Genomic DNA, 14,490 nt, shown 5'->3' with positions numbered 1-14,490 from the left:
GGAGAGTATAAAAAATACCAAACATATGTGTTGGAGAATGCTCGAAGATATTTGGGCATCTGTTTAAACACAGCACGGTCTGATGAAATTTAATGTTAAACGCATATGCATTGCAGAGCGTTATGATAAAACAAAGACAGTTTATACGGAAATACAGCAGCACAAAAAGTATCTTAGAATATAGTCCGAGGAGATAGACCCTACGACTCCTTTGAAGAACTGTGTTTTAATGTCTTTCAAAACTTTCAAGATTGAAACAAACTTTCTCTTCAGATATATGTTTCTAGATAGCATCTGCTCCAGCAAAATATCTTTCCGCCATAGACTTCCTACTGTTTCTTAAACGTTATTATGTAAAGAGGGTAGGTCTGTGTGTCGTTAAATATTATATACATAGCTGGACCAGCAACATTATTTACGACGGAATCGTACAAGGCATTCTTTCCTGCGTTAGGTTTCGGTGGCTGGACGCGCATTCCCGATTTTCCCAAAATGAATTCACCAGTCAAAACAGCGCAGTAATACATTTTCTTAAGTCCCTGTGTACCGGGTCTTGAATACGTATCTTGACAGGAATAGTTTGCATTTACAAAAAAATAAACGCCATTCCCAAAGGCCGTAGCTTAAAAAGAAAATAAACTCATTTCAACATTATTATACGTTAATCCTACTGCCTTAGCCCTTGTAATGCAATGTACTACGCTATTATACAAGAGAAGAGCAAGTCAATGGGCCGAGTGTTCAAGTTAACAAAGTTGTTAACAGTATTTTTTAAAGGTAAGATATTATGTGCTGATATATTTCGATAAAACAAGCATAGCTGAATCTGCTACCTCAATAGTTGTGACAAGTACGTAAATAACATTTGTATCCATGGACCTTTCAGAGTATTACAGATTTGAAAGTTTACAACGATCCAGTAAACAACTTTGTTAACTTTAACAATGTTCTGAATAATCGGCCAAATGATGAAATGGAATAATTTATGTTTATAGTTTTAATGGTATATGTGTAATTGTGTGCATAAACCGATTAAACATCAATAAAACGAACTATAATTATACAAAGAAATATCATATTAATGGTTAGGTTTAAGCCTTCAATTTAAGTCCCATCTTGAGCTTATTTAGAAAATTATAAGTTCTTGTTTTTGAGGTAAAAGCCGGTGATTTGAATTAAATGACTACCGTTTTTCCCACAGTAGCTCATGTTGAAACCATGTGCGTTGACACTGTCCACAGTGTCTTCAGATGTACCGTGCCACAGGAATTGCTCGTTTTTCGTTCCTGCAGGATTCTGTCCCTCGAGTTGTTTCTTTTTAGCTTCATACTGTAGCCACAGTGATTTGTTTTGAACTTTCTCAATCTGAAAAGCACAATATACTTTAATACAAACAAACGTTGATTACATTCAGATTACTAATTAAGAAATGACATTTTAGTGTGACACTCGTATTCCAAATAAATCCATGTATAACAATAACATATTTTGAGTGTTAAACCTTAAATTTCTTAGTAAAATTGCATTATTAATTACTAATAACAAGACTGTAATCGTGAATTATATAGCTCAACACGCACACATTTAAAATGACTGTTGGGTCCTAAAAATTACTGTGTTCAACTATCGTCTCATAAGGTAGAATTTTTTTTTATTGCACAGTTCTTTCAAATTAAACACGTATCCTTCATAAGATCATTATTATGTTCGATATTAATTCATATTATTCGGTAAATTAAAACAATCGTATCAAATGTGGTACTGCTTATTAGGGTGTAAGAGTGCATTTTTAAAAGAACACTTTAATCAGAAAAAAAATGTTAAATTAGCCGGCGCGAATGAACATATAAGAAACTAAATTAAAATTAAATCAAGGGTCATAACTCTAGAGCGACGGAGGCGAACTGGCTTGTTATCGAAGCCGTCAGAGATGCCCATTTTGACCGAATTTGGTGATGAATTTACAAAGGCTTTTTAAGTTATTGATCGGACATAACCGACGATTATATCTATAACAAAAAGGTCTTTCCCCTCGAATGACTAGAGCGACATTGCTGTTTATGAAACTTGTCAGATATATTATGCCCATACACATACTAACCAAATTTGGTGATAATTCGACGAATGATTCATAAGTGATTGATCAGACAAGACCCATTTCAGGTATAATTAAAGGGTGATTACTCTCTAATGACACTAGCAATGTGGCTTGTTATCAAATTCGTCTGGAGACGTTATGCCCATACACATTGTGATGGAATTTGGTGATGATTCGGTAAACGATTTTTAAGTTGTTGAACGGGCAAGACCAATTTTAAGTAATTTCTATTATCAAAGTTAACTCTCGAATAACTGAGCCGACATGGATGGTTATCGAATTTGTTTGATGCATTATGCCTATACAACTTCTGACTCAATTAGTAATAACTGAACATCGGCTTTTTAAATTGTGGGATAATAAACTGAACAACGCGCGCCTGCCCATCCGTGCACCCTACTGTACGCCGTAGGTGAAACTATAAAACGGCCCGTTCTATGAAAGGGCTTATAATAATAGTGTACAACGGAAAAGGTCACAAGTTAGAATCGGACGATGATTTACCGAGTGAATAATGTAGCCTCCACCACTGGACGTGTTGAATGTCCCGGATAAATCAGTGTACTCCTTGTCAGCAGGGGCCAACTTATACACCAGTAAATTACCCTTCATGGGTCTCCAGTTGGCAGGAACCTCTCCGCTAAATTCTGGACTCGGGAAACATTTTTAAGTGCATAATTGAACAACAAAGTTACTTTAAAGTGTTAAGTATAGCAAATGAAATACCAACAACCACGATATCATTTGTAGTCGCCAATTATCTTCTCTGCCTGCTTTCGGCCAAGACAGATTGCAGCGAGAAAGAGCTATGAAGATTAATATATTATATCTTAACCTTGATTATTTGGCATCACATTCTAATTTATCATTATACGTAAAGAATATATAATGAGATTGTAAAAGGTACAATACAATATACAAGCAAACTAGCCTGGTACAGAAAGTACAGTTATACATTGTACTCTCGGATATGGTAAAACAAAGGAAACAAACATACACATATTATAATTAAATAAAGTCTTTCAGATCAATTGGCAATGTCATTACTTGGTATATAACAAAAATCGAGTATTGGAGAACATCGAACCTCCTAAATCAGTGATTTTCAATAAATGGTTTTCGCTCATAGTGACAAAATGTTTTCTGTCATTAAAATCTATAAATTGAACATTTGAAAGTGAACATTCTAAATGGAACATTTCATAATACCATATATAAGAACAAAGTAATAATTAACTTTGTATGGTATGATTTGACTTGGTAGAGTTTTGCAGAATAGCTTAGAGGAAAAATGACAAAAATGTGTCAAATGCCAATTGATAGAGGGACATGCGCTTTGAAGAGCGACGAAAATGCTAAAAAATGCAGTGTATTTCTGCCCATAATTTGGAGCATTTTAGTAATTTCGCTCCGCCTCTTAAAGCAATTTCGCTTCCCCAATAAGCGCCTTTACGCCCTGACACTTTTCAAATTTTGCCTGCAGGTGAAACGTTATAAAGACAAAACATACTAATTAATCATGCTTCCCGATCGAACACGACCGAGCCGAGTGTTAGTGTGAAAGAACGACAAATCTTTGGCGAAAATGCGCCGCATCAGTATGTCACATTTTCACCACCACGGAGAAGAACACACAAAAGGGCAAAAGTCAAAGATAACTAGTAGGGTACAAGTATTGAAAAAATGTTTTCATTATTTACGAGAAATATGTTATTTTTTTCAGACTGTAAAACAATCTAATTACCTTTGATTATATATTTTCGAAGAATAGTATCTTCTTCGCCTGGCTTGGACTGGCAATACTCGGAATAGTTCTTAAAGTCAACGATCACCGTTTCTCCATTGTCACTGTAAGACAATAACATGATAACAAGTCGAAATTTATTTCTTGCTAATAAATATTTGTTACAAAACATTGACTTGTCAAAGTCATGTGAATCAGAAAAGGGAAATTTTAATCTGTAGTTTTCAGGAATATAATAAAAAGAAAAAGGCAATGATACCAATACCGACTTGACAATTCTTATGGTATTTTTCGAATAGCATTATAAGCTAATAGAATACATCCGAACGCTTACGTGTAAGTGAACTTGTCCTCTTGTGTCTTGAATGCCTGCTCTATTTGATAGTTCATCATCATTTCATAGGGTTTCAATTCATCTGTCATTTCAGTCTGTTCCATCCAATACCACTGAACGATGTCTTTAAGTATAACAGCTGCATTGTGCTCTTGCTCTATTTTTGCCGCATCACGCAAAGATCTGATGATATAGAAAAGCGTGTCGAGATACATTCATCAAAGCATAACCTTACATTGTAAATACTGTAAAATATAAAAAGAGTTAAGACTCATATAACAATATAAAAATCTGGAAGTTAATATGTGCTACTTTTATTAACTGGCCTGTAAATAAATAATAACTTGATTCATTTATGTCAGGGGTAAATGTTTAGCTAAATTGACATCATACGTGTATATATCATCTGTGACTTTGACCACATTTTGCATAACACCAAATATCTGGATATCTCCACCAATTAGTTTATAGTCTACATGGTGTTCGTCTGCATTCCGTTTGATTTCCTTAAGCTGCAGTCAAAACATGTAAACGAATTTTACATAAAGACAGGTCCAAATCCAACAACAAAAATAATACTGTGGTTGTGTGGTACACAGCCAAATTACAAACAGATAAATATACAAGACAATCACAAGCTAAACTCACAATTCGTTCATTTCAATGGACGCTTATCAACAACAGATTGGTAACTCTCTCTAAAAGGCCAGGAAATCCTTACGGAGTAGCAAAGGGTAAAAGCGGAGAACGGATATTTAACTAAACACCCAGCCTAACAATTATTATCTAAATGACATATCTTTTTAGATTACCCATTATTTTTCGGACTTCGTCAGTGTATTGACTACAAATACACAGTGTTACACATTTAAAATAAATGTTAAATACCACCACATACGGACAAACACGGAAAACATACAAATACAATTACCTGTTTATCACTCATACTGGAAATAATACTGTCTGTAAAAACTTTCGAAGACACTTCACGTTCAATGCAACTGTCTAACTTTTTAATTGCTGAAATAATAGTATTCTGTTCAAGTGCCCACAGTGTGAATAGAACAGCGTCCACATCCGTTTTAAACTTACTAAGCTCACGACTGAACGGCTTTTGAAGTGGAGACAATCTTTCGGCAAATCCTAGATAAAGGAAAACACGATTTAACTAGATCAATTAGAGTACAAATTCACATGCATTGACAAAACTTTGACACATGGACAGGATTAAAAAAGGATGGAGTGAGACAAAGACAATCACGTTTGACCTATGTAGACATAAAGTGTAGATTCTACACCAAATTATTTTTTTTTCTGCGATGCTTTGCAGTCGACAAAATAATGAAGGAACAGAACATATAAAGTACAATGTACTCCAGTTACCCTGTAAGCCTTTTGCCTTGCGAACTGCACCATGTTTATGTTTAGCAATTTTAACCTTATACTTCTGCGGAAGTAAATGTTTCTCTTATTAGGAGCGCCAATCAGAATATCAATTTAAATGGAAGAAATTGAGAATTGATTATTATAGCCAAAAAGATATCCACTTGAGTTTTAATGTAAAAGATGCATAGGTCTAGTTCAATGTTATCTCCTAATCAACCTTGATGAACACATGAATGCTACAAAAACTCACTTAGCTTATTCCTGGGTAATGATTGATGATTGGATACTGATTAAGACATTTACTGTACAAGTTATTTACAACTATATTTCAATGAAAAATGACATTCCTCTCCAGTAACAGACACGATTGACCCTACTGAACTTAACCGTGATCCCCATAAATATAATTCAGAATCATCATGTTTCGAAAACAAGTTATTTGAGGACACAGTCGACGCCGGAGGCAACGACGCCAAAAACGTCTCTGCCGCCCTTTTAAGCGAAACAAAAATTGCGTCGAAAAGTTTAAACTGCGAAAAAGCGAACACCGAAACATAAAGTTTTAAGAAGAAGTTCAGATTACAAAGTTCTTAAATATTGTTTATGTGTTTTATTAACAGTATTAGGCTTTACACTGCTTTACAGTCTTACACAACTGTTTTCCCTTCCGTGAATTATTTACTTTTTAAATGTAATTTTTGTCGTTTAAGTTTACGAATTAGACACAAATTTATAACCCTTGTTTGTATGCCTCTGATAGGTGTCGCTAGTTTTGTACAGGAAAAGCACGAGGATTTCGTGCATTTGTAGCGTGTTATCTCCATTTAGTCATTGGGTATAGCCGTATACAGACGTTATTTTTTTTTTAATTTTAAGTTTAAAGACGAGTGGTTTTACCTGTATTGTGTATTTTCACATTATAAATGTAAAATCTTATACTGAAGATGTATCTTGAAGTAAAGAAAATGTTGTTACCTTTATAAGTTTAGTAGATATTAGTCATTAGTAGTCCGGTAGTTGCTAATGACGAGTGAAAGATTTGAGAATATGATTTGCATTTTAATATATGTAATTTGGCATACTACATTCTCTTCTTTTTGTTGTACAAAGTTATTTTTATATATATGTTCAACATACTGGTATTCATGTTTGTATAACATGTATATATCAAATTTATTAAACATGTTGTGTCATGTTTGCATAAGATAAGCTGTTATTCATGCATAATGAATATAGTTTGTTCATTTTATTTGTTTGCAATGTTCATAAACTTGACAGATTATACATGTATGTTATTGTTAATATATAAATAGCCGGTCTGTTGGCACCCACTAGGCTTATACCAAAAAATATATACTTTTTTGTTTTGTTTTTGGTTTGAGGACATTGGACGGTGGCGGTAAATGTTGCAATGGTTTACACTTATAGTGTTGTGACATTTACCGCAGCTAGTTTGTCCTTGGGCTATCAGAGGTGTGGTCCATAAGGAAAATTTAGTATTTAATTATTTTAATTTGTTTTGCATTTGGTAATACTTAAATACGACGATTTGATCAGTCAATGTTCAAGTCACACAAAAGAATGATTTCAAATATAGGTTACCTCCACAAATATTTACTGTTCCTGAATTATATACTAGCCTTATAATTTAGAAACCTTTTAAAGTAAAACAAAAACAAGAAGGGGTTACGCAATTACTCTTTGAGTTTGCCTCATCCAAAAGCGGCTTTCCGCACTTCTTCATCAACGTCTGTGAAACCATTCCTAATAATGTAAATCCACATTTTGAAAATAATACAAACTGAAACATGTGAACATAGCAATGGTGATATGTGGAGTAGTTACAAATTGTTTTTGAGTGGTTTTCTGAAAAATATGCAAATTTTAACATATTAACCTCTTTTGAAATCAAAATCAAAATTGAGCTGTTAACAATGCACTCAGCATCCTAAGCAACGATCACGTCGATACTACAAGTTGTTGCGAAATGTTTTTGTTTATTGAAAACCGATGATAATAATCAACATTCGATATCTATTAACTTAAAAAAGCTGCAATTATTTATGATTAAGTTCATCAGCGCCTTTTCGTTTCTCTTAAACACCATCATCAAATATCCACCATTTATTCATCATTTAACCGAGTGGTTTTACACACGTTTTGTTAATTGCTTACCAGATTTAGTATTTCTTGTACATATATGACTAAATAAACGGTAAGAAACACAGCCTCGATAAACGGAGGTCGTAGTCTTTGCCTGTTTACTAAATTTTAAATTGGCAACAAATGTTCTTATGGTATGATTCATTACTCATCCTTGATAAACTTAGGTCATGAACTGCAACCAAATGAGTTTGATCGACATGAGCTAAAACGTAAGCAAAGATTCCTACTGTTAAACTATAAAAAATCTGACTAAGGCTGAACTATCAAGAAACACAAACAATAAGGCAAATTCTAGCCCAATACGGTGTGCCTCTCTTTCAATCTTCCGATATTCGAACTTCAAACCCAATCATTAAAATAGAGTTAAACAATTAACGAACCTATACGCTTGGAATTTATAACAAAAGTGACATTTAAACGATTCATTAATCTATAAAATCTACAATGAATGCACAATCAATAAAATATAAACACATGATACACAATTTAATTTTTAATTTTTAAATTAATATAGCGATTGCTACCGCAAATCCATTTAATCTTAGACAAGGCGGAAAATTTAGAACAACATGCATTTTATTATGTAAACTCATCAATATCCAATATATTTAGAGTCTTTGAAGAAAACAGTTACGACCAGAATATTTTCACCATGATTTAACAATTAAAAAACGATTTCAAAGGCATTGCCTTGATTGCTTTTATCTATTTAATTTTAGAAAACATGAAAAGGAATTAAGGTTGAAAACATATAAGGCAAATGATGGTTCTTATTTATTATATTAAAACCTTTGGCCCATTGAAACACATTTTAGATACAATATAACGTTACTTTTTTACAAAAAATCGATACTTTCTTGTGTCGAACCGATTCGATTATCAACGATTTACTGTTACTTTAAAGACATTAAGCGTTTCGTTTTAAACAGTGTATGTCTAGGTTGTCTATTCAAAGTATTTTCTTAGGTTATATATAACATGGTATCGTTGGGTAAAGTCCAGAAAGCTCAAAACAACATTAAGAAAGATCTTGGCTACTGGCATTAACCTTACGATATCTAGCTATTACAACGTTAGTATCAATAACGGGTAATCAATCAATTCTGTAATTTCTCAATACGTTACATTATTGTGCAGTCCCAATAAAATGTGCAGGCATTGTTATGTAATCACTCGGACAACATTTTCGCCTTCAATGTCATTATGAACCTTTTGAACTTATGACCCCTAATCACTAATCAATAACTATTTGTGTTTTGAAATAATGTAATAATGATATATACCTTATGTTGTTAAACTAATTGCCAAAACCATGCACAAAATATTATTTAAATTCATTGACCTTTTCATAACCATATGCCTACATTCAGGAAAAGCTATACAAATCAACACATTACATTATAATTGTGGTCAAGTGTTAAGGAGTGATGTAGTTAGATGTATGAACATATGCCTGCCCTAGACCTTTCATCTTTATGTACCGAACACATGTGCTTATTTATTTAAAAATCCCAAAGTTACAACTCGTAAACCTATAAGTGTGGACCTGACCTTCACTGAGATCAGAGGGAAATTGATCTTTCGAACAAAACATCGTCTTTGCGTTACTTACACACGTGTCAAGGCATCTTATAAAATCTATTAAAAATCTCTCTTAGTCTAATTTAATCAGGTTGAAGGCATGGAAGGGAGCTCCAATTGGAGACGATTTTGATTCGTCTGCTTTGAGGACAAAAACATCAACAAAGATATGTTTCCTTTTGATCGTTTTTTTAGAGATTTTTGAAAGTCCGAACATCTCTTTTACTTATTATCACTTATTAGTTAATCGCACAAAGTTAAAACCCGGACACGACCATCTATAGTTTATATTGATATAAACAGCATTCCATAATGATTGAACTCCCAGATGTGACCATTACATTGAGAAGGGGTCGTTGGTATTGCATGCTACTTTTCGTCTTTTTTGTGTACCAAACAAGTGCCAACTTATTCCAAAATCTCACTGTGCAAGACTAGGTTATTGCCCTAACACGACCAACTCTACTGTATTTGCATATAAGCAGCATTCCTTCATTATTAAACTCAAAGTATGACCTTTAACTTTAAGGAAGGGTTGTTTGCCTTGCACGCGACACTTTGTCCAAATGTGTTAAACACCAGTGCCAAGTAAAATACGCTCATTGTAAGACAAAATTACAGCTAGGACACGGAATCGAAACGGACGGTGCGATTTTAATATGCCCGTCGTAGGGGCCATAGCAATTTATAGTGGACATAATTCAAAACGTCGAACTTGACCTATTTGCTATGTTGTTGTACAAGTGTACTTAAATATTATTTACCATTAAAAATGTAGTTTGTAAGTGGGGCTTTTACTGTATTCTATGGCATTAAACATGTTACAAAAACTAAATCAGTCAGTCGACCCTTTCATGTCCGGTTATCGTAAATTTCGCAAATGGTATTTGAAACGCGGCTATTTAAACGAGGCCCCATAAACTAAAACTAAAGTGGAGCTAAACCTGTATTTTATGCAAGAAGTATTTTGTTCAATTTGATTTTAACTGATTTATTGAAAAACGAAAACAAACTTTAAGCTACTTTTTCAAAGACTAAATAAATGAAAATTACCAGGTTTCCGATGTTGTGACTTGTTTGCATGTTTTTCGACATTCTTGGCACCCCATTCCTTCTGTAGAGCTTCGGTAAAAGCATTCACTGTGCCGCCATTCATATCACATAGGTAGATCTCTGTCAAAGAGCTATCTTGTTCCTTCCGGAAAAAGTTCTTGACGGCCGCTACAATAATGCCTGTCGCTTTCTTTACAGGAAATCTAAAAGCAATCGCAAAAATATAACACTGGTTGAATTTATAGTTAACACAATTGAAACTAAACGGACCAAAACGTTAACCAATTTCCTGTTTAAATGTACAATTATGATTCGTAGGAAAATATTGCTTAAACCGCCATGTCATTATCATTGAAATAACTAAGTAATAACTCAATAGAGACTGAATAATATATATACTCTGACTCGAGCATTGCATTTACAGCTAAATAGGTTGAACTCAATTTTGTTTCATTCCTTCAACAATGAAACAGATGCCATTATTTCAATATATTAAAGAAGTAAACGTTGAGATTAATGAAAGAGCAATACATGCACATACAAGTTATAGGTGTGCAATCAATCAAAGTTTCAATTTATATCCATAGTGCCATAATACGTAAATGTTATAAAAAAAGTCGAGTAGTGTAACCATTCCTCATTCGTTTCTCATTCTCAATATATTTTTTATAAAGATAATACAAATATTTTGATACTGACCCATACACACCACAACTAATAGCAGGCATGGCAAGAGATTTAAGGTTTTTCATAGACGCTTGTTTCATTGCCTTGAACACCACCTCTGCCAGATTTTCAACCTCTTGGTGAGTACCGTCCTTCCAAGCCGGACCAACCACATGAATTATGTGCTTTGCTTTCAGGTTTCCTGCCGGGGATACAAAAACCTCTCCCTCACTCAGTGGGCCGTTGTTTTTGATGTAATCTCTGCAAGGGCGTTCAAGCGCTAGTCCTCCTGTAATAGTTTTGTTGCAGTTCTAAATATAAATGTTAACACTTCATTCTGGAATAAAATAATGCAAGTGACATTTCATATTATGATATCATAATATTATATTATTCACTGAATATTACCCATGTTTCGCTTGATATCCAAAGACACATGGTATGACAACCTACCTTTAATTTTTAAGACTTTTCCTAGTCCTCCGAATAGACCTATGTTGTCGTCAGAAGGATTTACAATAACGTCGACGTTTATTTCTGACATATCACCAACTGCAGCGAACATTCTTCGATTTTCATAACCAGTACAGCTTGCAATTACTCGAATGTTTTCACTTCCAATGTCATCACAGCCGTCATTCATGGATATAACACATGGAAACGCTGATTCAACTGCTCGCGTAATTTCACTTCCCTTCTCAGTTTGCATATATTCTCCAAGACCTGGTTTTCTGACTTCGTGCTGCTTCTTGTTTACCTTTGTCAAAAGTGCTTCAACTTGAGTCTTTGCCTGCTCCATTCCATCTTTTGTACCAGATATTTCAAAAGCATGTGCATCATCTTTTGAAACTATACGAACTTGCCCTGAGTACAAAGCACTTGCAATTCTTTGAACATCGCTCTCGTGATGGCGTTTCATCAACCTATACACATTTTTTGGTACTTTTATGATGTCTTTCAAGATGGAATTTGCCCTTAGGAATGACTGAATAGCATGTTCGACTTCATTTGCAATATCATCTGTGGTCCCGATAACAAGTTTGCCCAAGTAGGTCGTGTCAAAAACAAGCTTGTCTCTATATTTTAAATGCATCTCGCTGTGTTTTTCCTCCCAAGTGTCTGTCTGTAATACAGAAATATTTGCTTCGGATAATAGAACAGTTTTACTCAACACGGATTCTCGAACAACTTTTGCAGCTGTATCTAGATTTTCCTTATTTGCAGACATTACAATTAGTTTGCTTCCCGTGTTTTCCCATACTGCAACTATGCTATTGTTTTTCATTTTTTTCACGATATACTCCTTCACCGTTTCGTTGCTTTGGTCGTACAGGCAAAGCACTTGTTTCGGGTATTGAAATTCTTGCGAGCAAAACTTGTCTTTCAGTTCGTACATTTTCAAAAGCACTGAATTCACATCTTGATATATACCTTTGAAAATGATTTCGTTCTTGCCTTGATTTATTTCAACTTTAACCTCAGGAAATATTTGCTCCGTTTTTGTCGGAAACTTTTCCACAATAAGCATCTGTGTTTCAATCCGTTTTAATGCTGTAACAGTTTCTCTTGTCCACTGCTTTTTTTCGCAAACCTCTCTAAAGCCAAATTCATGAAGCCACAAATACTATCGTAAAGCTGAACAGCAGCATGCTTCATGCCAACAACGGTTACTTTACCGCCGTCTTTTGCCAAATAGGCGGCAGCCGCATTAGGTTGCTCTAGAGAAATTTCAGAGAGCTTTGTTGTGACTTTCTCCCAGAGCTCTTTCATAACGGGTATGTCCTTTTCAGATATTTTGTCCATAAAATCATTGAAATTATGTTCTGCACGCTCCTTCCAATTGCATGTTAATGCAATACAATGTTTCACTTCAGTCGTCAATGTACATGATATCTGGACTGACGAAGTTTCCTCTGACCATACCAATGCTGCATAGCACATGCTCATTTGCGCATCAAGGGCAGTTGTAGCAAACTGAGAACTTTTGATAAATCTGATTTTTAGTGGACTAACATTTATCGCAATGGGATCACAAAATCGAAGGTTTCTATTAACAGAGTCCTCTTCTGCTCTTGCAATACATGGAATGTATCTTTTCACTTCGACTGTTATGCCAATTAATGTTTGCTGTTTACTTAAAACAGAACCCACAGCTGCAATGCAAAGAGAATGCATATTAAAGAACATTAAGAAAAATGATAAATACAAACAATTCATGAATTTTGTATCCCATTAATATAATTAACTACAACAGCATCCGGATTAAGTTTGCAAATCCGGAATTTTTGCAAACTTATTTTTTTTATTTTTCACCCAATGTTTTTTATTTTTGTATTTTTAAAATGTGTTAGGTAATACTAATAAGAGATATTTTTTGTTTCCTGAAATTTAATTTAGAAATATGTTTTTTTGGCATTTAAAGTCAACTTTTCCAATGGGAGTCCCATTGGAAAATGGCCTTCCCATTGGAAAAATGGTTTTTCCAATTGGAAAATCAGCCCAACATTTTTTGTTGGAAAATTCTCCCACATTTTCAAAAAAGGAATTAGTGATTAATAACAATCATTATCATTAATGGTTATAATGTTATCTAGAAAAAGTGCGTTTATAGTACTTTTTATCATTTTTTGTAAAAAAAAAATCCCGTCGACCATTTTTTCCAATTGGATATTTCCCACAATTCAATATGGGAAAAGTCAGGAAATTGGAAAACTCCAATTGGAACATTGTCCCATTGGAATCTTCCAATTGGTAACATTGGCAATGGGCTTAATCCAATTGGAGGTTCTGGCAATAAATTTTAATGGGAAAATATTTCAACTTTCCTAAATCTCTTAAAAGAACACCTATTTATTTATTTAGGAATATATTTGAAGTTTTGTTTTATTGTTTACCTGTGTCCTGACATTATATCCATCCAATTCCAAGCTAATACTTCTGTGCTGATATCTTAGCGATAAGATTTAAGCATCTTTTAATGAATTTGAATGCAATAAATCATATCAAAAATTACCTGAAGTATTCTTACTCAACCAGTGACACAAATTCCATTTTTTTAAATATCTTTACACTAGTTTCATCTCCTCAGACGCCATTTTTAATCGATTAAGTTGTGGTTACAAACGACTAAGAACTTATTCATTTTTTCAAAGTTATACTCACTTTTACGCTTGAAAATGTTATTTCGGTTGTCAGTACCTTTACACAGAAAATGTACCATTTTCTTGATTTTTAATTGATGGAAATCCATATGAAATGTTTTACCTAAGATAATACTTTATTTCATACACACTGTTCTGCAGGGGAGCAGGACCTTTCAACCCCAAGAGGCTTTTTAACCCTTCTAAAAAAGAACACTTTTCAGTTTTCAACCCTTAGACTTTTAAACCCCTATTTCAAAGACTTTTCAACCCCTACCTGTTTGGACTTTTTAACTCCTATAACAAAGACTTTTCAACCCCT

General features: G+C 33.9%; 1 protein-coding gene across 1 annotated transcript; it reads right to left on the bottom strand.

The window, feature by feature from the left end:
• Positions 1 to 329: 329 nt before the first annotated feature.
• Positions 330 to 12,798, bottom strand: LOC128210679 (protein mono-ADP-ribosyltransferase PARP14-like). The gene is made up of 11 exons (XM_052915030.1): positions 12,700 to 12,798; positions 11,482 to 12,151; positions 11,062 to 11,317; positions 10,363 to 10,565; positions 7,253 to 7,326; positions 4,570 to 4,688; positions 4,177 to 4,359; positions 3,843 to 3,946; positions 2,603 to 2,745; positions 1,188 to 1,365; positions 330 to 622 (listed from the first exon to the last, which is right to left on the bottom strand). The coding sequence occupies exons 1-11, from the start codon at positions 12,796 to 12,798 to the stop codon at positions 330 to 332; spliced, it is 2,322 nt and encodes a 773-aa protein (XP_052770990.1).
• Positions 12,799 to 14,490: the final 1,692 nt, after the last annotated feature.

Source organism: Mya arenaria, chromosome 12 (assembly GCF_026914265.1).
Source record: "Mya arenaria isolate MELC-2E11 chromosome 12, ASM2691426v1".
Taxonomy (NCBI): domain Eukaryota; kingdom Metazoa; phylum Mollusca; class Bivalvia; order Myida; family Myidae; genus Mya; species Mya arenaria.
This window is presented reverse-complemented; position numbering and strand designations above follow the sequence as displayed.

Bases quoted from the DNA above. Each gene is read 5' to 3' on its own strand.
- LOC128210679 (XM_052915030.1), bottom strand. From the start codon at position 12,798: ATGAAAGAGCTCTGGGAGAAAGTCACAACAAAGCTCTCTGAAATTTCT. The intron at 12,152-12,699 runs GTAACCGTTGTT...TCTGTATTACAG, and splicing joins TGGCAAAAGACGGCGGTAAA to ACAGACACTTGGGAGGAAAA. The intron at 4,689-7,252 runs GTAACCCCTTCT...TTTTGACTGCAG, and splicing joins CAAACTCAAAGAGTAATTGC to CTTAAGGAAATCAAACGGAA.